At 39.6% G+C, this 21,260-nt stretch overlaps 1 protein-coding gene across 1 annotated transcript in view; it reads right to left on the reverse strand.

Annotated features, from left to right (window-relative positions):
• The window catches only part of LOC101541298 (phospholipid-transporting ATPase FetA-like), a 62,533-nt gene that overhangs the window by 34,759 nt on the left and 6,514 nt on the right, over positions 1–21,260 (reverse strand). The window contains exons 4-9 of the mRNA XM_004600397.2: positions 20,043–20,104; positions 17,049–17,121; positions 15,918–15,988; positions 10,400–10,482; positions 9,320–9,478; positions 8,283–8,371 (exon numbers count right to left, since the gene is read on the reverse strand). Of these exons, the coding sequence (XP_004600454.2) occupies positions 8,283–8,371; positions 9,320–9,478; positions 10,400–10,482; positions 15,918–15,988; positions 17,049–17,121; positions 20,043–20,104 (537 nt within the window). The remainder of the gene's footprint in view (positions 1–8,282; positions 8,372–9,319; positions 9,479–10,399; positions 10,483–15,917; positions 15,989–17,048; positions 17,122–20,042; positions 20,105–21,260) is intronic.

Raw genomic sequence — 21,260 nt, forward strand, 5'->3', positions numbered from 1 at the left:
TCTCTATCCTAACTGCCCTCAACCCCAACCCACCTGCCAACTTGGACCAACTGTGGACCAGTTCTCCAAGCCCTTGATTCTACTGTCCTTGGGTACTAGTTTCATACTTTAAAAAAAATATTCCACAAATGAGTGCAATCATTCTATGTCAATCCCTCTCCTTCTGACTCATTTCACCCAGCATGATACTCTCCATGTCCAGCCATTTATAAGCAAATTTCATAACTTCACTTTTCTTGGTGGCTGTGTAGTATTCCATTGTGTAGATATACCATAGGTTTTTTTTGTTTGTTTTTTGTTTTTAATCCAGTCATTTGTTCTTGGGTTGTCTGAGGTTGCTTCCAGATTCTAGCTATTGTAAATAGTGCATGGCAATTTTGGTTACATTTTATTTTTTTATTTTTAAAAAATTATTTATTCATTTATTTTATTTATTGAATCACCGTGAGACAGTTACAAAGCTTTCAGGTTTAAGTCTTGGTCATACAATGATGAAACACCTGTCCTTACACCAGTGCACATTTTCCACCACCAAAAACCCCAATATACCCCCCATCCCACATCCTCCCCCTACCTGTGTGCAGATGGTTTCCACGTTACTCTCTCGCTATTTTGATTACATTCAATATTTTGACACCAGACCCATCATTATTATTTGAGATTTTACCCCAACACTCAAATCTGCCGAAAACGCAACATTAGACAATTTGTTTTCTATTGTGCATGGCATTTTTTTAAAATCAAAGTTTCTTTTTCATTTATTAGCAGGACTATTTCCTTAAAGACTTTTGCCCTCATCAACTAGTCAATAAACAGGCAGTGTTTCCTCATTATAAATCTCTTGCACAACAAATGAAATAATCAAATGAAAAAAGATAATGTCTTATTCTCAAAGAGTTCACAATTCTGTGAAGATTGGACTCTCACCATGAAAGTTATTTTTTATTCCATAAAATATAATTTGTTTCCTCTGGGGTCAGTTATTCTGTTTTTTTTTAATAAATACAATATTCTGTTTTTTTTAATAAATTACAATAACACATGCAAGGCTAGTGTTCTACCATTGAGTTATATCAGTGGCCCCCACATATTCATTCTTACCTTCCACTTTTGTGTTCCTAATTACCCTTGAGTTCATTAAAAAATATGATTAATGGGCCATATAGATAGCTCAAAGGAAAGGAACACATGCTTTGCATGCAAGGAGCCTGGATTTGATTTCCAGTGCCCCTGAGTACCACTTGGCATGCAGCCTATCCCCAACTATTCTCCCAACCTCTCAAAAAAGAGCAGTTTGAAAGGATAGGTTGCTGGAGTAGATTTTATTCCTTCAGTTAATTTTATTCCTTGATTAATACAAGGCAGAAGTTCTTTGACAATATCATGTAAAACTATTTTAGCACAGTCATCCCATTGTTCATCGATTTTCTCGAGTGGGCACCAGTAATGTCTCGATTGTGAGACTTGTTGGTACTGTTTTGGCATATTGAATATGCCATGGGTAGCTTGCCAGACTCTGCCATGCGGGCAGGATACTCTCAGTAGCTTGCTGGGCTCTCAGAGAGGGATGGAGGAATCAAACCTAGGTCGGCCACGTGCAAGGCAAATGCCCTACCCACTGTGCTATTGCTCCAACAATATGGGCATTCCTCAAAAAATTAGAAATTGAGCTTCCATATGAAGCAGCAATACCATTTCTGGGAATATATCCTGAGGGTTCAAAAAAGCACAGTAGAAAAAATATCTGCACTTGTGTGTTCATTGCAGCACTGTGTACAATAGCCAGAATCTGGAAATAACCTGAGTACCTGAGAACAGACGACTGGTTAAAGAAATTTTGGTACATGTACACAGTGGAATACTATGCAGTTGTTAGGAAAAATGAAGTCATGAAATTTACTTGTAAGTGTATAGACATGGAGGGTATCATGATAAGTGAAATTAGTCAGAAAGAGAGGGACAGACATAGAATGACAGCACTCATTTGTGGAATATAAAATAACATAATATGAAGCTGACATCCAAGGATAGTAGACACAAGGGCCAGGAATATTGTTCCATGGTTGGAAGCCTGCCTCATGAGCTGGATGAGAAGGCAGCTGGAATAGAGAAGGGATCACTAAGTCAATGATGGTTGGAGAGATCGCTTGGCATGGGAGATGTGTGCTTAAAGTAGATAAAGGATCAAACATGATGGCCTCTTAGAATCTGTATTACAAACCACAATGCCCCAAGGTAGAGAGAGAAAGTAAGAAGGAAATTGTCTGCCATATAGGCAGGAGGTGGAGTGGAGTGGCAGGAGGGATACTGTGGACATTGGTCGTGGAGAATGTTCACTGGTGGAGAAATGGGTGTTCAATCATTGTATGACTGAATCTCAATCATGAAAGCTTTGTAACTGTATCTCGCAGTGATTCAACAATAAAAAAAAATGCAGTCTCTCAAAAAGATACAGGTACATCCTTATTCATTGCTGCACTGAATACTAAAGGAACCAATATGGAATATAGTTGTTCAACAACTGATGAATTATGAAGATGTGGGATATTTACACAATAGAATACTATGCAGCTGCAAGAACGATGAAGTCATGCAATTTGCTGCAACCTGGTTAGAACTGGAAGATATCATGCTGAGTGAAGTCACCCAGAAGAAATACAAATATAGGATGATTTTCACTTATCTGTGGTATACAGAATACCCGATAAGGAATTGTAGTAAAGGGGGATGCCTAGATCAACCTTGATCCCAGTGCTAGAGAGAGAGGAGTCCTTCTTCTTCCTTTAGAGGAGGACAGAAAATAAAATAAATCAAGGGAGGATTATACAGAAAAGGAAGGACAGAAGGACAGAAAATAAAAGAAATCAAGAAATTGTGATTTTGTGTGATTAATGTTCCAAGTTAAACAAACCAGTAATGCATTTTAGTTCTGTCTCCCCTGAGAGAAAATAATCTATCAGAAAAAAATGGAAAAGTTTGACTAAATATATAGAAAATATAAGTGATTAATAAATAAAAGTACATATACAAATATAAACATCTGGCTGGTTTTGATTATTTGCAACTTTGCTATATCCATGAACATAAAGAAATTCAAGAAGTTTTCCCACCTTCTTTATAAATTAGCAAAACTGAGTTATAGGAAAGAGAAATGTCAGAAGTAAAACTCCACAGTAATATCATGTTGAAGAGAATTCTATGACTCATTAACTCAGCAAGTCTTACTTGTTGAGTTTATATATCATGTGACCATTTTGTGTCAGATATTATGACAATTACCAATAATATATAAGAACTGGGTATGGCACTCAAGTGGATAAGTCTATTTGGTCTATTTGAGCAAGATTCAAGCATCAATACCCATTATCATCAAAGGTCTATTTGTCTACGTGTATCAGCCTTCCTATATTCTCAACAGTGACTACTTGCCTCATTAAGAAACCTGCAAGCTCACTGGAGTGGGGCGGCGCCAGCCCAAAACCCACTGGAGTGGGGCGGCGCCAGCCCAAAACTCCAAGTGGTCCCAGCTGCCAGAAGTCACGCCCTCGATCCACCCTCGGCGCCATCTTGATGCCACAATCCACAGAGAAGCGGCAGGCATTCTGGTGAGCAACGTGGCCCAGACAATGCTCCGGACCCGAATCGGGGCCAGCAACACCGGGGGGCCGGAAGGAGGAGGTGCCGCCAGCACACCTTCTCCAGATGGAGCCCTGGCGACACTGAGCAGCAACTAACACGGCTCCAGGATTTGGGACTGGGACACATCTGAGCCGCGCGGCCGCTTATGCAGCTGCGCAACCTTTTCTAAAACCTGAAAACATACAATCTTTGAATGGAAAACTAATTATCAAATGCCTCCTTATTAGGGTTATCTTGTTTGGAGATATAACTCCTACAACAATAGTGAGTTTTGTGTTGAAATATGGAACGTAATCAAGGTGAAGAGAAAATAAAGTGAAATTCATCAGTTATACAGTTGGGTGGGGGGGCGGGGGGCATACCGGGGATTTTGGTGGTGGAATATGGGCACTGGTGAAGGGATGGTGTTTGAATATGGTATAACTGAGACATAAACCTGAGAACTCTGTAACTTTCCACATGGTGATAAAATTTTTTAAAAAAATAAAAAAATAAAAAAAAGAGCATGCCTTAAAAAAAAAAAAGAAAAAGAAACCTGCAAGCTGAGGAGCCAGCTTAAGGCTGGCATGCACAGAGATTCAGGTTTAATTCCTAGCATCAATTGGCCTTCCAAGAATTGATAGGTATAGCCCCTCATGGTCTTCAGCATCTATGGGAAACAAATTTGGGGGGTTGGAATGATAGTACAGTGGGTAGGGTGTTTGCCTTGCACACGGTTGACCCAGGTTTGATCCCCAGAATCCCATATGGTGCCCTGAGCACTGCCAGGAGTGATTCAGAGCCAGAGGTTTCTCTGTCTGAGCATTGCCAGTGTGGCCAAAAAAGAAAAATAAATTAGGAATGTCACCTGGTTCCAACAGCAATAGCTGGTAGTAGATAGAGGGTACTTTCTTGTCTCAAGCTAAATAAACATTCCTAATTTTCTAAAACCCTATTTACTTAACTCAAAAAAAATTCACAGACACACACACACACACTGCTATCCTGTTGTTCCTTGATTTACTCAAGCGGGCACCAGTAACATCTTTATTTTTCCCAGCCCTGAGATTTTAGCAGCCTCTCCTTACTGTTTTTCCCAATGATTGGAGGCTCTTTCAGGGTCAGGGGAATGAGACCTATCATTACTGTTTTTGGCATATCGAGTACGCCACGGGTAGCTTGCCAGGCTCTGCCTGAGCAAAAAAATTTAGAAAAAGAAATTTGACCTTCTCCATAATAAATAATGGAGAACAGGCAATTAATAGTTCACATATTAACCATTGTAAGAAAGAACATGTAAAGAAAAGGTATTTTTGAATTTTCAGTCTAAGGGATAGAGAAAATGAAAACTCATGGCTAACAACAAAAAACACTAGCACTGTAGCACTGTCGTACCATTGTTCATCGATTTTCCAGAGCAAATCTCCATTCTGAGACTTGTTGTCACTGTTTTTGGCATATCGAATACGCCACGGATAGCTGGCCAGACTCTGCCATGCGGGGCAGATACTCTTGGTAGCTTGCCGGGCTCTCCGAGAGGGATGGAGGAATCAAATTCGGGTTGGCTGAATACAAGGCAAACACCCTCCCGCTGTGCTGTCGCTCTAGTCCATCAACAAAAAACAAGCAACCCAATTTTTAAAATAGCAGAAAAATGGAATAAAGACTTCTCTAAAGAGGAAATATAGATAGCTGACATGCCTACTATAACTGATCATCAAAGAAATGCAAAATAAAACCACAAAATATCTCACATCTGTAGAATGGCTTGCCTCAAGAGCGGCAACAACAAAAGTGCTGGAAACTCTTGCCCTCTGTTGGGTGGGCTCAGTAACCTCTCAATTCCTCCTTTCCCTGAGATCTTAGAAGTCTCTCTCGACTCTGCCCTCCCAACAATGTTGCACTGGAGGCTCTTTCAGGGTCAGGGGAATGAGATCCAGCTTGTTACTGGATTTAGCATATGAATACACTATGGGAAGCTTGCAAGGCTGTCCCATGTGGGCAGGAAACTCTCAGAAGCTTGCCAGTTTCTCCCAGAGGGAGAAGTAGGCTACAAGATATTGCTTCTGAGAGCTTGCTTTTAAATCTCTGGATGTTGGCGGTTGATGGGATTACACACACCTGGGTTCCTCTGCCGGTACCTTCATGCTTGAGGCCTGTCCAAATGTGTGGAGAGGGGCCTCGAGCATGGCCGTGGCTATGTTCTGGTGGTCTTCGGCCGCCTGTAGCTCTGCTCGGGGTGGGGAGGGAAGCTGGAGCCCATCCCCTCCGAGAGACCCCGGGGAAGGCAGCCAGGCGTGCGGGCAAGAGACTCTCAAATGCATTATTATTTATTTATAATAGTGAAAATATGAAAGCGATTGAAGTGCTATTGATAAATGACTGATACTATGTGGTACCCTGGAATGCTATTTGACTATAAAAAGATAAAAATTTTGCAATTCGCAGCAAAATGGAAAGGAATTAAATGAAGTGAAACAAATATGAATGAAAAGGATGGACGATGTCATTTATATGCTCAATATCACTGTCACTGTCAACTGTCATCCTGTTGCTCATCGATTTGCTCAAGTGGACACCAGTAAGGTCCCTGTTGTGAGACTTGATGTTACTGTTTTTGGCATATCAAATACACCATGGGTAGCTTGCCAGGCTCTGTCGTGTGGCTGAGATATTCTCAGTAGCTTGCCGTGCTCTCTGAGAGGGAAGGAGAAATCAAACCCTGGTCAGCTGTGTGCAAGGCGAACGCCCTACCCGCTGTGCTCCAGCCCATACGTTCAATATAAGGATATAAAATTGATAGAAAAAAATACAGAGCTGTGGACAGTGATAATAGAACTAAAGTTAGATTGTAGATAAATTAGATTGTAGATAAGTTAGGTTGTAGATAAGATGGGAAGTTATAATTGAAAAAGTCATAAAATTTTATGGGGAGAGGGCAGGGGAGTCAGGAAGCATATATGTCTTTTCTTTCCTGATCCCCTTCTCTCATCTCTTAACTACAGGAGACTGAAGCCCATGGGCTTTGGTGACCCAATTATTGGGAAATAATTATTTAATGGCTAGTTTTGCTGTATTTGTCACTTCCTTTCTCATTTGCTATCATTTTGTTACATACATGCTGATTTATTTCCCATTCCTTTTCTTTTCCCCTGGGAAAATACAATGAATAAATTAAAAATTTTGGTATAAAAAAGTCATAAAATTTTAAGTTTGGAGGCATGAAACTGCTCAGTTATACAAAAAACTGAAGAAACAAGTCATTCATATCTAAAAAAATTAAAGGGAATCTCTATATGTCTGGATGGAAATAATTATTTTTCATTTTAAACTTATATTATCAAAATGGATTATCATGTTACAGTGCTTTTACATTTTCATTTCTTAGCAGCCAAATATGTTATTTCCAAGTGAAATCTTATAGGACATATAAAGGGGAAACTTCTTTTTGGAAGCAGTAACATAAGAATTTGGAGAGGGGCTGGAGCTATTAGCACAGCGGGTAGGACATATGCCTTGCACAAGGCTGACCCGAGTTCGATTCCCAGCATCCCATATGGTCCGGTGAGCACCACCAGGAGAAATTCCTGAGTGCAGAGCACCAGAAGTAACCCCTGAGCATCGACAGTTGTGACCCCAAAACCAAAAAAAAAAATTAGGAGACCAGAACAAAGCTCACTTAATTTCCTCTGTTCTTCCTAAAGTAGAACTTATGTTCCTCTAAGGAAATGAAGCTAGAAAATAATCTATTTAAGTAAGATGTTAATATGGTTAGTTGCTACTCGTTTACTAAGGTTTTATTCAAGAGGTCATGAGTAAAACTAGTTGTGATAAAATACAAATGTGTCCTAATTTCTAAAGCAGGGTCCTTGGGGCTGGATAGGACAGGGGACAAGGTGCTTTCCTTGTACGAGACTGACCCGACATTTTGCTTGTTTTGTTTTGGGGCTCCACTACGTGATGCTCAGGGGTCACTCCTGGCTCTGCACTCAGTAATCATTCCTGGCAGTGCTTGGGGGATCGTATGGGATGCTGGGATTAAACCAAGTCTGTCTGACGCATGCAAGGAAAGCACTCCACCCTCTACACTATCTCTCCAGCCCCAAGGTTGACACAACTTTGATCACCAGTATTGCATGTGGTCTCCCAAACACTGTCAAGAGTGATTCCTGAGAATAGAGCTAGCAGTAAGTCCTGAACATAGCTGGGTATGGCCCATCCCCACTCCCAGCAACCCAAATAATAGAAAATAAAAATAAGGAAGGGAAACTGGCCACACTGCTGGTGGGAAATGTACACTGGTGAAGGGATGGGTATTGGAACATTCTATGAGAAATTCAATCATAAACAACTTTGTAACTGTGTATCTTATGGTGATTCAATTTAAAAAACCCAAAATAAAAATAAATCAGGGGTCCTTTATCCATTCTGCTGTCACTAATAATGTAGTAAATTTTAAACTGTAAGTAGCCTTTGTAAGAGAGGTATAAAGATTCCCTTATAAATGGCTGTGTTCTTTCCTACTTTAGCAATAGAATGTGGCATCCTAAAACTGCTTGAAACTTAGAAAAGACCTAAATTCCAAGCTGGAAGTGCCAGTGACTACAATGAAGGTAGGAAAATGTATCTATTTATAAAGAAACAGAAAAAAATCTTTAACTTACCCAGAGAACAAGGATATTCATGAGATGGTCCATGTGTGTTCGTTTAAAGGAGCAACTTTCACTATTCTGCATTAATTTAGTGTCTGGCCCTAAATGAAACAGGGAAACATCAACTTTTATAATTATTGAATATATCCATAGTCTTGAAATTGAATGAAAATGGACCTTTGTGGTTACCTAATTATTTTCAATGCCACACCTTGGAGGAAAGGCTCATAGTTAATGGCAATAAGTCGAATAACTTTAAAATGCATCTAGGAATAATTAATATTACTGCAAAGTAGATAAATGCCTGGTACCTATCTTTGTAGCAGTTTGGAGTCTAGTCTTTTTACACAGAGTTAAATCGAAACAATAACCACAAGCTTCTCCCTCATTTATCAGCTGGTTTATTTGGCTTAAAAAAAGAGATTGTAACCAAAACATGAAAGCTTGTAACTATCTCACGGTGATTCAATAAAATTTTTTTTAAAAAAAGAAAGAATCCAGAGAGAATGTTCTTAAAAAAAAGAGAGAGAGAGAGACTCTATCTTCTTCTGAGAAAATTCACTATTTGAAAAGGCTACATTTAAAATTTCTAAATGAGAGTGAGAAAAAGGAAATGGAAATGGAGTGATTTGCACAAGGGAAGCTGAGACTTCTCTGGGACTGAGAGACAGAGATTCTGCATTTCTTTATGATAGGCAGAAAGTAGAGGTTTTCACAGCCACTGAGTATTGAGTATTGGAAATTATTGACCAAAGATGTCACTGTAGAGCAAATTTAAGAGGTTTAGAAGAAAGTGTAAATAGCAATTTCTCTGTCCTCTTTCCATTGATATGTACACTGCAGCACTGTCGCACTGTCATTGATATGTACACACACATCATTTATGTATTATAGGCCTACTGATCACAATGTCATAAACAACATAAGTATGCACTATATACATGCAATTTATATACATGTGTGAGTGGCAGTCCTACATTCTAAGTTCCCACAACTTGGCCACAAATATACTCCAGCAGGCTGGGGCGCTCTGCTCCAGAGAGTCATACCAGTGAAAATCACCAAGCCATAGCACCAAGTTGTATTCCTGATGACGCAGCCTCGTAATATCATCCTGTCGTAGTTCAGGAAGTAGCTCTTTCCCTCATAATTCAGTGTTCCCGTGAATCTGTCCAACTTGTTATTGGGAGCCTCGCAATTCACTTCTCCTGAAGAATTAAAGAGAATTAAAGAGAAAGAATTAAAGAGAAAGAATCCTGGTTCTGTAATCTCAGGCTTTTTTTTTCTACAGGAAGCTTTACATACAAAGGAAAGAACATCCTTCTTTCAAAAATAATATACATATTTTTCCTATCCTCTATTAGTAGCTTCCCAATTTCACTAGCCTGGCTTCTTCAAGATAGATAGATAGATAAAAGAAGAGTAAATCTGCAAGTCTCAAGTATCATGCAGGGATAGTGACAACTTGTCACTATCAGGTCATATGAGCTCTGAAATTGGAAACAAATTTTTTAAGTTTCTTAAAGAAAACCTTATTTCCTTTTGCAAAATGAGAATAATTGGACTTTATCCTAATTAGTAAGGTAAAATAGGCTCTTCATAATTATATATACTAGGAGGCTAAATAGTAAAACTCACCCATCGACTAGAACTGTTATTAACTTTCTTGAATATCTCCTCCAAATTTTTCTCATACATGTACTCATAAACATGTTTATAAAAACAAATGTATATCACACACACAAAAATAAAAAAATAAAAAATAAAAAATGAAATTGGGGCAAAAATAAATAAAGAAAGAAAGAAAGAAAGAAAGAAAGAAAAAAGTGAAATATATTTGTTGTAATTTACTTATAATTATTTTAATTACCATGGGAATAAATAATTTATTCTGTCAAAAAAAAGAAAATAGAAAAAAAAACAAATGTATATTACACAGACCATGCATCATTTATTATAATCTGAGCCCTCTTACTAACATGCTATAATTTTTTCAGGTCAATAAACTTGCATATTATTTTTAGTTGGTTATATAAAATTCACTGTCTAGATAGTAATTATTTTAACTAGACTATTTTTTCTATTAAGAAAAAAAGATTGGGTAAGCAAACTTTTTACCTAAAACTCACCATCAAAGGTAGACAGCAGGTTCATGTCTCCTTCCAGTTCAGCAGTGACTGTGATGGCTTGCTTTACTTTCAGGTTGGTTTCGCTAGAGTAAAGGATGTGCAGTCATCATTATAGGGCACGCACACAGCCACAGCAAAGGTCCTGGTTCCCTTACTTCTTGGGATTTTACAAAGCAGATGTTGCCAATAGAGCTTGTGATACAGGTTTAATCTGTAACAGTCATTCTCACAGTTCTCTCAAGGACAGTGCTATGAGGGGCAGCTACAAGATGGTTGGGTGCTAGCCCAGTCACTCTCCTCTCTTCCTTGCTCTCACTCTTGCTATTTCACTGTCACTGTCACTGTCATCCCATTGCTCATCCATTTGTTCAAGCGGGCACCAGTAACATCTCTCATTGAGAGACTTATTGTTACTTATTGTTACTGTTTTTGGTATTTCCAATACACATGGGTAGCTTGCTGTGCGGGCTCTGCCGTGCGGGCTCTATACTCTCAGTACCTTACCGGGCTCTCTGAGAGAGGTGGAGGAATTGAACACGGGTTGGCCCAACCACTGTGCTATCGCTCCAGCCCAAATTAAGTTTGGACTGACATATTCTGTTCATGACAGTGTTATGTCATCCCATTGCTCATCGATTTGTTTGAGCAGGCACCAGTAATGTCTCTCATTGAGAGACTTATTTGTTACTGTTTTTGGCATATCCAATACACACGGGTAGCTTGCCAGGCTCTGCCGCGTGGGCTCGATACTCTTGGTAGCTTGCTGGGCTCTCCAAGAGGGGTGGAGGAATCTAACTCTGGTCAGCTGCGTAAAAGGCGAACGCCCAACCACTATGCTATCGCTCCAGTCCCTTGCTATTTCACTACCAATAATTCAATCAGCTCATGAGATCTTGCTGGTCACATGCTTTGGAGAAAATTGAAGAAATGTCAAAAACAAACAAACAAAACATGGACCTGGAAACTTCATCAAGAATAAGGAAAAGATTCTGCTAAGAACATGCACACACCTGCAAATGAACATGCCAATAAGCCATTTATTGAAACAGGTATGCACAGGAAGATTCATTTCAAAACACTTGTGAAGTGGGGCTATGGTGCCACCAACAGGTAACAGGTCAACCTATGCCTTCGAGGCTAGTGCATCAGCAGCCTGATGGTGCCTTCAGGCTTCCTGACACCCCAAAATTTCCACTGTGCCTTTGGCCAAACCCCAACAACTTGGGACCAAATTTTCCAAGAAATTAAACGGTCAAAAGTAGTTAGGTATGTGGGAGTCATGCCCACAAACCACCTCTGGCTCAGCTATATAAGCTCATTTATTTGCCTTATTTCAGAGACCCATAGGTAAATTTGAGCTTCCATTATCTCCTTCTTGGCTCACTCGGTCCGTTTTTAATCTTGTCTTTCCAATGAAATGATTATTACTTGGGAATGTACAAATTGTATTACCTAATCTTTCACTTCCCATTGGGTTACCAAAAGATTGTTTTTCTTTTTTGGGTGATACCTGGCGATGCACAGGGGTTACTCCTGGCTCTGCACTCAGAAATTACTCCTGGAAGTACTTGAGGGACCATATGGGATGCTGGGAATCAAATGCTGGGAATAGTTCCAGTCCCTGGGGTTACCAAAAGTTTTGAAAACAGGGGTTAGTAAACTATTTTTAAATAAAGCTTTATATGTTTAAAAATCACGGAAGAGCCTAGCAAGCTACCCATGGCATATTCGGCATGCCCAAAACAGTAAGAACAAGTTTCACAATGGAGACATTACTGGTGCTCACTCAAGCAAATCAATGAGCGACGGGATGACAGTGATAGAGTGATACAGTGATAGGTAAATCTCGAAAGAGATCAAAAGCTGGTTAATCTCGAACCTGTGCATGGCTGAACAGACTTGGGTAACCTGGAGGGGGATAGGTTGGCCTGTGCCCGCCCAAGCAGAGCCCCTGGCAGAAGCTACTTCCTTCCACAACCCAAAATCACCGTCATACTCCTGGTCTAACTGCACATCTCAGGACAGACCTCACCAAGATATAATTTGTTAAAAATTCTGGTATGCGAGTTTTGTGACTGAAATCTCCAGGCTTTCCCAGAGCTGTGATGGGCTACCTCCCCTTACTTCCCAATACTCATGAAAGCACTGGCAGTCACCCCCATGAACTACCACCAGCACCATCATGTAAGCTCTACTACTGGCCTTGCTTCAAAGACCCATAAATTAATCTCAAAAGAGATCAAAAGCTGTAGTTAATCTCAGATCCACACATGGTTGAACAGGCTGGGGTAAATCCGGGGGGGAGACGGTTGTCCTGTGCCCACCCAAGCAGAGCCCCCAGCAGTTGCTTGCTTCCACAATCCAAAATTGCCGCCATACTCCCAGGAGGTCTGACTCCACCATCTCAGGACAGACCTCACCAAGATATAATCTGCTGAGAATTTTGGTACGTGGGTTTTGTGACTGAAATCACCAGGCTTTCTCGGGGGTCAGAATGGACTACCTCCCCCCACTTCCCTGTACTTCTGGAAGCCTCGGCGGTCATATTCACACCGCAAAGCTCTACTCAATTGAAAAGCTACTCCAGTCTTACTGTCCTGATAAAATACCAAATGTTCTGAACAAACACCATGACCTTTTAGCACCTGTATTGCAAACCATAATGCATAAAAGGAAAAGGAGAGAATAAGCAAGAAGGTAAGTGTCTCCCATAGAGAGAGGCTGGGGGTAGGAGGTTGGGGTTTGGGAAACGGGGGACATTGGTGGTGGGAGGTGTGCACTGGTGGAGGGATGGCTGCTGGATTACTGTATGACTGAAACCCAATTACAACATCTTTGCAATGGTCTATATCATGGGTATCCAATTAAAAAACTAAAAAAAAAATGTAATGTGGAGTTCATGCCCAGCTCAACCATCTTAATCAATGGCTGAATGAATAGCAGTATTCCTACATTAAAAACATGCTGTGGACACCAAGAATATTTGTAAAACACAAAACGTAAAAGAAAAAGCTCTCTGATGATGGTCTATGATGCCATATAAGCTCATTAATGGCTATAATCCAGAGACTCACAAATAAATCTCAGAAGAGGTGCCTCCAGACCCCATGCCAGACTTACTCTTATGAAGGCAACCCAGAGGGATGTGGGTGAGTACCCCCGCTTCTGCCCCAATAGAGTCCCAGCAGCTGAAAACCTCTAGAACTCAATCACCGCCATGCTCATGGCCAATCTCCACAGGCTTGGACAAGACTCATATGTGAGTAAATCTGCTGAAAAATTCAGGTATGCAGGTTTTGTGACTGAAATCTCAGGGCTCGCGCGGAGTCAGGAAGAGGCAACTTTCCCCATCCCCCTATTCTCCTGGGAGCCTGGGAGTCACGCCCACAAACTGCCTCTGGCACCCTATAATCTCATAAATGGCCATTACCTAGAGACTCACAAATAAATCTCAGAACAATAAGCTGCGGAGATGCCTCTGGACCCCAAAGTCACCATCCAGTTAAAAACAACCTTCGCTGTATCAGCCTATTTAAAATTTTAGAATTCAAGAGATGCAGCAGTGAACCCAGCTGACAGCAGCTCGCTGGAGATCTCTCTGGACCCCATGCCGAGCTGATTTCACTGGGGCTCCTCAGATGGAATAGGTGTCCCCTCTCTACCCACTACAGATGAACCCCTGGTGGCCACAAACTTTCAGAAGAAAAACCCAGGTACACAGGAACAAGCTCTGAAGACACCAGGACACATGGAGGCAGAGATGGTTCATCCATTCCTGTCTCCCAGCCCCTTCGGGGTCCTGGTCCCCACTAACTGCCTCCGGGCCATATTTAAGCACACCACTGGCCTTGATCCAGAGACTCACAAATGAATCTCAAAGTGGATTAGCTCCCTACAGAGAAACTTCTGGACCCTAATCATTTACATATTTAGAATTCCAGGAGTGAGCAGCCACTTTTGTGACCATGCAACCTCTCATGATATTCATAATAAGCAATAGAAAATAAATTATCTAGAATCTTCCTGTGGCAGGCAGGCTTGAATGGTGGTAGAAAAATTCGAAATAATGGTGTTGGGAAGGTATAATAGTGGTGGGAAGGTGTAATGGTGGTGAGATTGGTGTTGCAATCAATGTGAACAACCTTATGAAAATGAAATTTAAAAATTAACAAAAAATTTTAGAATTTCAGCCATGTGACATCTCATAATCTACGCCACTGATGTATGAAGAGTAGCACACCACATTTAATGGGGTATAAGGTAGAAGGCAACCGATCTAAAATAAATAAATAAATATATATATATATTTTTTTGCACACAGGCTCAACTTGTAACAACATATTTGTAATCTCTTGTACCAGGACTTAATGGCTCCAGGGTGAGAAAAAACTATCTTAACATACTTTCCTTTAAGGAAACTTTTTTGGATCATTTTTAGCAGATTATTCAAAGCAAGCAATACAAAATAAATTATTTAGATCCTGCTTTGGGGGCAGGCTTTGGGGGTTGTGGAAATTTTTGAAATAATGGTGGTGAGAAGGTGTAATGGTGGTGGGATTGGTGTTGGAATATTGAATGTAATCAATTATTGTGAAAATTTTTATTAAAAATTTAAAAAAATATCTTGGTACTTGCATGTTAATGCATTTCTACTTTTTTTAATTTATTTTTTGATTCACCCTGAGATAGACATTTACAAAGCTCTTGGTTGGGTTTCAGTCATACAATGTTCCAAAACCTGTCCCTTCACCAATGTACATTTTCCCCAACAGCTGTCCCCAGTTTCCCTCCTGCCACCCCCTCCACCACCAGCTGTCTCTATGACAGGTACTTTTCTTCTCTCTCTCTCTCTCTCTGTCTCTCTCTCTCTCTCTCTCTCTCTCTCTCTTCCCCCCTCTTTTGGTCATTATAGTTTGATACATTTCTACCTTAAATTTTTCATACAACACATCATTTGATCAGTAAATAATTTCCTTATGTCCATCCCACACCCTTAAATATCGGAACTCTACCCCAAAATGTTACAGTTCTATTTCTTTCTTTTTTTTTTTTTGCTTTTTGGGTCACACCCAGCGATGCTCAGGGGTTACTCCTGGCATTGCACTCAGGAATTACCCCTGGCGGTGCTTGAGGGACCATATCGGATGCCGGGGATCGAACCCGGGTCGGCCGCGTGCAAGGCAGACGCCCTACCCGCTGTGCTATCGCTCCGGCCCCTCTATTTATTTCTTTCCTGCCACTCAGCTCTATTGAATATAACCAGAATGTTTGAAGTTTAGAGATGTAGACTCTGGAGTATTAGATGCTCAATTTATTCATGTCAAGAGCTCAGCCATGGACTTGACGTCCTAAAAGTTTGACTTATTTTCTCTTGTCCAGATATTTCTAGCGTTTTCAGTTCATACCACACAATGTTCATCTGGGAATAAAATTCATTCTCCGCATCATGTTCTCCCCTAGTGGGAACCACTCTAAATTGAGTCAACTGTCTTAATGACTGTCAGGAGGGTATACTCACCCATCCAGCTCTGCTGTTTCTATGTATGTCAGGCCACAGGGCTCACTGCTAGAGAGTAGAAGGATATCAGCCTGTAGTCAGAAAAGTCAGAGAAGATAAGAAAGCAAGACTTTCAACATAGCATTGTGATAAAAGCAATTTCCTATGACTAGATGTTCAACCTCACAACTTTATAGACATTCTATTTTCTTTGTCTAGGATTTGTCATCATTACTATAAACACTCCTCCCCCCAAACTATTTACAATTTATTTTCATTTATTTAAAAATACTTCTAATTAAATCACCATGATATTATAAAATTATTCATGACTGGGATTCAGGCATACATTGTTTTAATACCAATTCCTTCACCAGTGCCTATTTCCCTCAACCAATTGCCCACCCTTCCCCATTTGCCTGACACCTATCAGTATGTCTCTATGAGGAGCACTTAAAAAAAAATATATATATATATAGGAGCTGGAGCGATAGCACAGCGTGTAGGGCATTTGCCTTGCACGCGGCCGACCCAGGTTCGATTCCCAGCATCCCATATGGTCCCCCAGCACTGCCAGGAGTAATTCCTGAGTGCAGAGCCAGGAGTAACCCCTGTGCACTGCTGGGTGTGACCCAAAAAGAAAAATATACATATATATACATATATATATAAAACTTTTTGTGCTGTGATTTACAGTACTTTTGTTGATAGGGTTCCATACATAACACTTTGCCACCTTTCAGCACCACCTCTTCCCAGTTGAATGCTTTCCTCCACCATGGTCATTGCCCCCTCCCTGTTCCATGCCCCAGTCCTCTGAGGTGGTATGGTTCCTACTGAATACCAATTCTCGTGTTCTTTGTTTTCACCATCTTTGGTATTCTTTATTGCACCATTATATTTCTTTATATCACACATATGAGAGAGATCATTGAGTGTTGCTTCTTCCCCTCTGACTAACTTCAACTAGTTATAATTTAACTATAGCCGTGGGTAAGAGGTGAATAGGAATAATTTTTTTAACTATTGGAGCTGTTCATTTCCTTACACAAAGATAAAGTTTACGAAAAGCATCAGTAGCAGAAGTGCTAAATGGGTTTCCCTACTCATTCCAATTGAAAAAGAAAAATCCAGAGTAAGAAAGGTACTCACTGGGACAAGATTATTATTTTCTAGTTTTATTATATCTCCCACTTGGATGTTCATCCACTTTTCTTGTATTATCCTGTAAGAAATGACTATTAAATGCTTGCTCTTAGAATGTTTCTGATATAGTTTTGAAAAATTAGGAAAGAACAAACAAAAACAGTTGAGAAAAAGTTAAGGTGTAAGAAGAGGATCAAACTGGTTTGTGACGCATCCTATTTACAATCAAGAATAGAGTCTACTTCTATGTATGTCAGGTAGAATTTTCTACAACTCTATGAAAATATAGGGACACATAATTATTCATTTGGTATGAATAATATATTCACATGGCAAAAATTCAAATAATCAAGAAAAACATATAAGGAAAAGGAAAAAAATCCCCAGATTCAGGTTTTATTTTTCAAAGAGAGCTGCTATTAGAATTTTTTGCATTTCCTTCTAGAAAATACCAATCCATATAATCAAATATGACATATATGTTTAAAAGCTACACAGATACAAAATTGTGTCTATTTCAAATTTCAATTTAGCAATATATCTTTTTTTTTTGGTTTTTGTTTGGGGGCCTCACCTGGCGGGACCATACGGTATGCAAGGCAAGTGCCCTACACACTGTACTATTGTGCTGGCCTGATTTAGCCCCCTGTACGGCTCAACAGGCAGGAGCACACGCCTGCAATCAGGAGGCTTGGGTTCTATTCCCAACATTGTATGGTCCCCCCCCAGCACCACTAGGAGTGACTCCTGAGCACAGACCTGGAAATAACTCTTACATACTATATGATGCAACACAAATATCATCCCCACAAAGTACCAAATCATATGATTAAGCTAATTTTATTTACCTAAGTTAAAATCGGGTAACTTTTGAACTCTAAATCCCTACTTCCCATAAAAAGCAATCTTGAAGTTGGAGCAGATTTGACAATAATACTGACTTTTATTTTTCTTTAAGGCAATTCATTTTTATTTCTTCTTGTTTTTCCATTTTAATTGAGGTACCATGATTTACTTTCCTCTTGTTTTTCAGTTTCTCCACTTGAATAGTCCATAAAGCCTTCTTTTTGGTTATTAGTATTAAGCAAGATGTACATTATCGCCACAAGCATGTTGTTGCTGTTTTTTTTTCTTGTCTTTTGCTTTTTTTTCGGGGGGGGGCATGCCTGGCAGTGCTTAGGGATAAATCCTGGCTCTGCACTCAGAATTTACTCCTGATGTGCATGAAGGACTATATGGCATATCAGAGATTTAATCCAGGTCAACTGCATGCAAGGCAAGTAAGTGTCTTATTGCTGTACTATTGCTCCAGCCCTATCACAAGACTTTGGAATGAGCTAGGTCTCTAAGGTAATTCTATTAAATTATATTATGTTAGGTACCAAAAATAACTGAAAGTGGAAGCACATCTATAGACTATTAATATGCTTTGAATGAAGTCTTGTTTTCTGTAGGCATAACAATGCATAGCCCTTTTGCCAGAGACAAATGTCTGAGGAAACATTTTGTCGTTTCAGAATCTTTTCTAATTATTGGAGAAGGGCCAACTTTGTTTCTCATCCAGAAGAAAATTATGAATTCACTCATTTCCCCCATTTTCAGGGCTTTATTATTATTTTATTATTTTTTATTAATGAGTCATTGGGTACTACAATATTTAGACATGATAGAGAAAATAAAGCCAACGAGAAAGTATAAAATAATATTGGTATTATTATTAAAAATTAACACTAAATCAAAATTAAATAAAGTAAGGAACCAACAATGATCAATGTAAACAAACCCTGAGATAATGCTTACAGAACTGAGTAGTCTTCCCAGTGGTGGTGTAGTGGGAATTGGGGATGGGGGTGGGAATGTATGAAAAAGGACATATAGACTGTGGTTGAGGGGTGGGATTTTGTTATTCTGGTGGTATGTACAGTAAATGTATGCCTATGATATTAATAGCAATGCTATTGTAAATTGTGACATATCAATTAAAAATTGTAAAAAAAAAAGCAAGGCTATGCAAATTAAGGAGCCAGGGAAATGATGGGACTAAAATCTAATACAGCAAGCATGTTCTGAAGCTTTTCTAGACCTTGCAACGGGAAGGAGAGTGCCAATTTGATAATTTGTAACTTAATTTAAATTTATTCTTAAATTAGCCCACCAGAGGGAGAAGAGATGAGGAATCTTCAAGTTGCATTATTTCAACTGCTGAGTACGGTTACTATTCCACTGTATGATATACTTTGGTTTACTTACCAATTTATCTATTAATTTGACTTTCTTCATATTCTTTTGCTACTATAAAGCTTTTTACATGTTCACCAAAGGAAAAACAAAAGAAGAATGATCTGAATAAAGGTGACAGTATCACTGTATCACTGTGCCACTGTCATCCCATTGTTCATCGATTTACTCGAGTGGGCACCAGTAACATCTCTATTCCTCCCAGCCCTGAGATTTTAGCAGCCTCTCCTTACTCATCTTTCACAATGATTGGAGGCTCTTTCAGGGTCAGAGGAAAGAGACCTATTGTTACTATTTTTGGCATATCGAATACGCCACGGGTAGCTTGCCAGGCTCTGCCCGTGTAGGCAGGATACTCTTGGTAGCTTGCCAGGCTCAGTAGAATAGCCAAAAAGCCATGTTAGAATCCATTAAAGTTCTAGAGATAGAGGTCTTCATGATGGCCAGTACATTAATAAAAATCACTTGCATATGTAAGCTATTAATCACTTGATATATTGTCTCATTTTACTTTTCACAAGTTATTGTAAGGTAGAGAATACTATCTCCACTTGGTGAGAATTATACAGTACAGAGAGTCTGAGGGCACATGGTATGTTCAGGGTATGCTAGATCTAGAAACAAATTATTTATATGTCCAACCAAAGGTTTTTTCACTGTCCTGTTTTATCTTCCCGAACACTCAGAACACCAGTGATTTAACAAGACAAACCTTTTCCCAGAGTCAAACCTTCCTAAACCCGCCTCTCTAAAAGGACTTACTTGCCATTCATCAAAACCAGAACGGAACGGCTGTTGACTTGCTTGTCATTTTTGTGCCTTTTCTAAAATTACACAAGAAAATAGTCAGGATCATGCAGTGAGCAAATTGCTGAAGAAGTCAACACTTTGAAATAATATCCAAAGTTGTTTCCCCTTTTAAAAAATTTTCCTTTTCCCTCTCTATCCTTTCCCTGCCCGATGTAGACTCTGGTGGACAGTGTGGTGCAGGAACATTTTAGGCATAAAACCCTACCATTAACAGTACTGTAAATCATGGAGTCTAAAATAAAATTGTGGAGCAGGGAGAACATACCCAAGACCTCATTATCTCTAAAACCTGGGGAAAGATAAAAAAACAAAACAAAACAAAACAAAACAAAACAGACACCCATCCCCCTAAAAAAATAATACCAACCCAAAACAGGAAGAAGAGATTAAATCTTGGTTTTAGGTGCTAAAAGCCCAAACCCAGGGGAATGAGAATAAGAAAGTTATAGCTAAAGCCACAGAGGAAAGAGTACAAAATGATGGGAAAGACTAGAGTTATATATACCTTGATAGCTATAGGGAAAGTGAAGTATTCTTGAGCATACTATCAACCCCCACCCAATGTAGTTGTCATTAAAAAAAAAAAAGCTTTCACAGGGGGTGCAACAGGAAAAAAGGAATCCACACTTCTATTCTAAGACCAAATAAGAGAAAGACAAATACAGGGGATGTTCTAGTCTTAGAACTCACATGAATTCACTCTTCTGGTTATGATCACTCTCTGGGAACAGGGTGGGACTGGGAAGGGGACAGACTAAACCCTATATCTGTCAAAATATTTATGCAAAAGGGAGAAAGTGGAGGCAGATTGATGGTGAGGGTTTTGGGCACTTCTGTGGTATAGAGAGGTGAAAACTGTGTACTTCAAAACTGTAAGAATGAATACTATTGTAAATATGTGATTCAAACTATAATAAATGAAGATACTGAGTTTGCTAAGGAGGTATGAGGGCACACTGGTGGAAGGACACTGACATTGGTGGTTGGTTTGGAGTTGGCCTGAAAGTCCATTATTATGCCTGAAGCTCTGTAATAACAGCACTGTAAATCAGTGTCCAAATAAAAAAATTAAAATGAAAACTAGCATTGCCATAAAAAAAAAAAGGAACTGAATTCTAAACTGTTAGTAAGTAATCCTGAATTAGCAAGGTTTGGGCTCCTGTTAAAGAG

The sequence above is a fragment of the Sorex araneus genome, chromosome 1 (assembly GCF_027595985.1).
Source record: "Sorex araneus isolate mSorAra2 chromosome 1, mSorAra2.pri, whole genome shotgun sequence".
Lineage (NCBI taxonomy): Eukaryota > Metazoa > Chordata > Mammalia > Eulipotyphla > Soricidae > Sorex > Sorex araneus.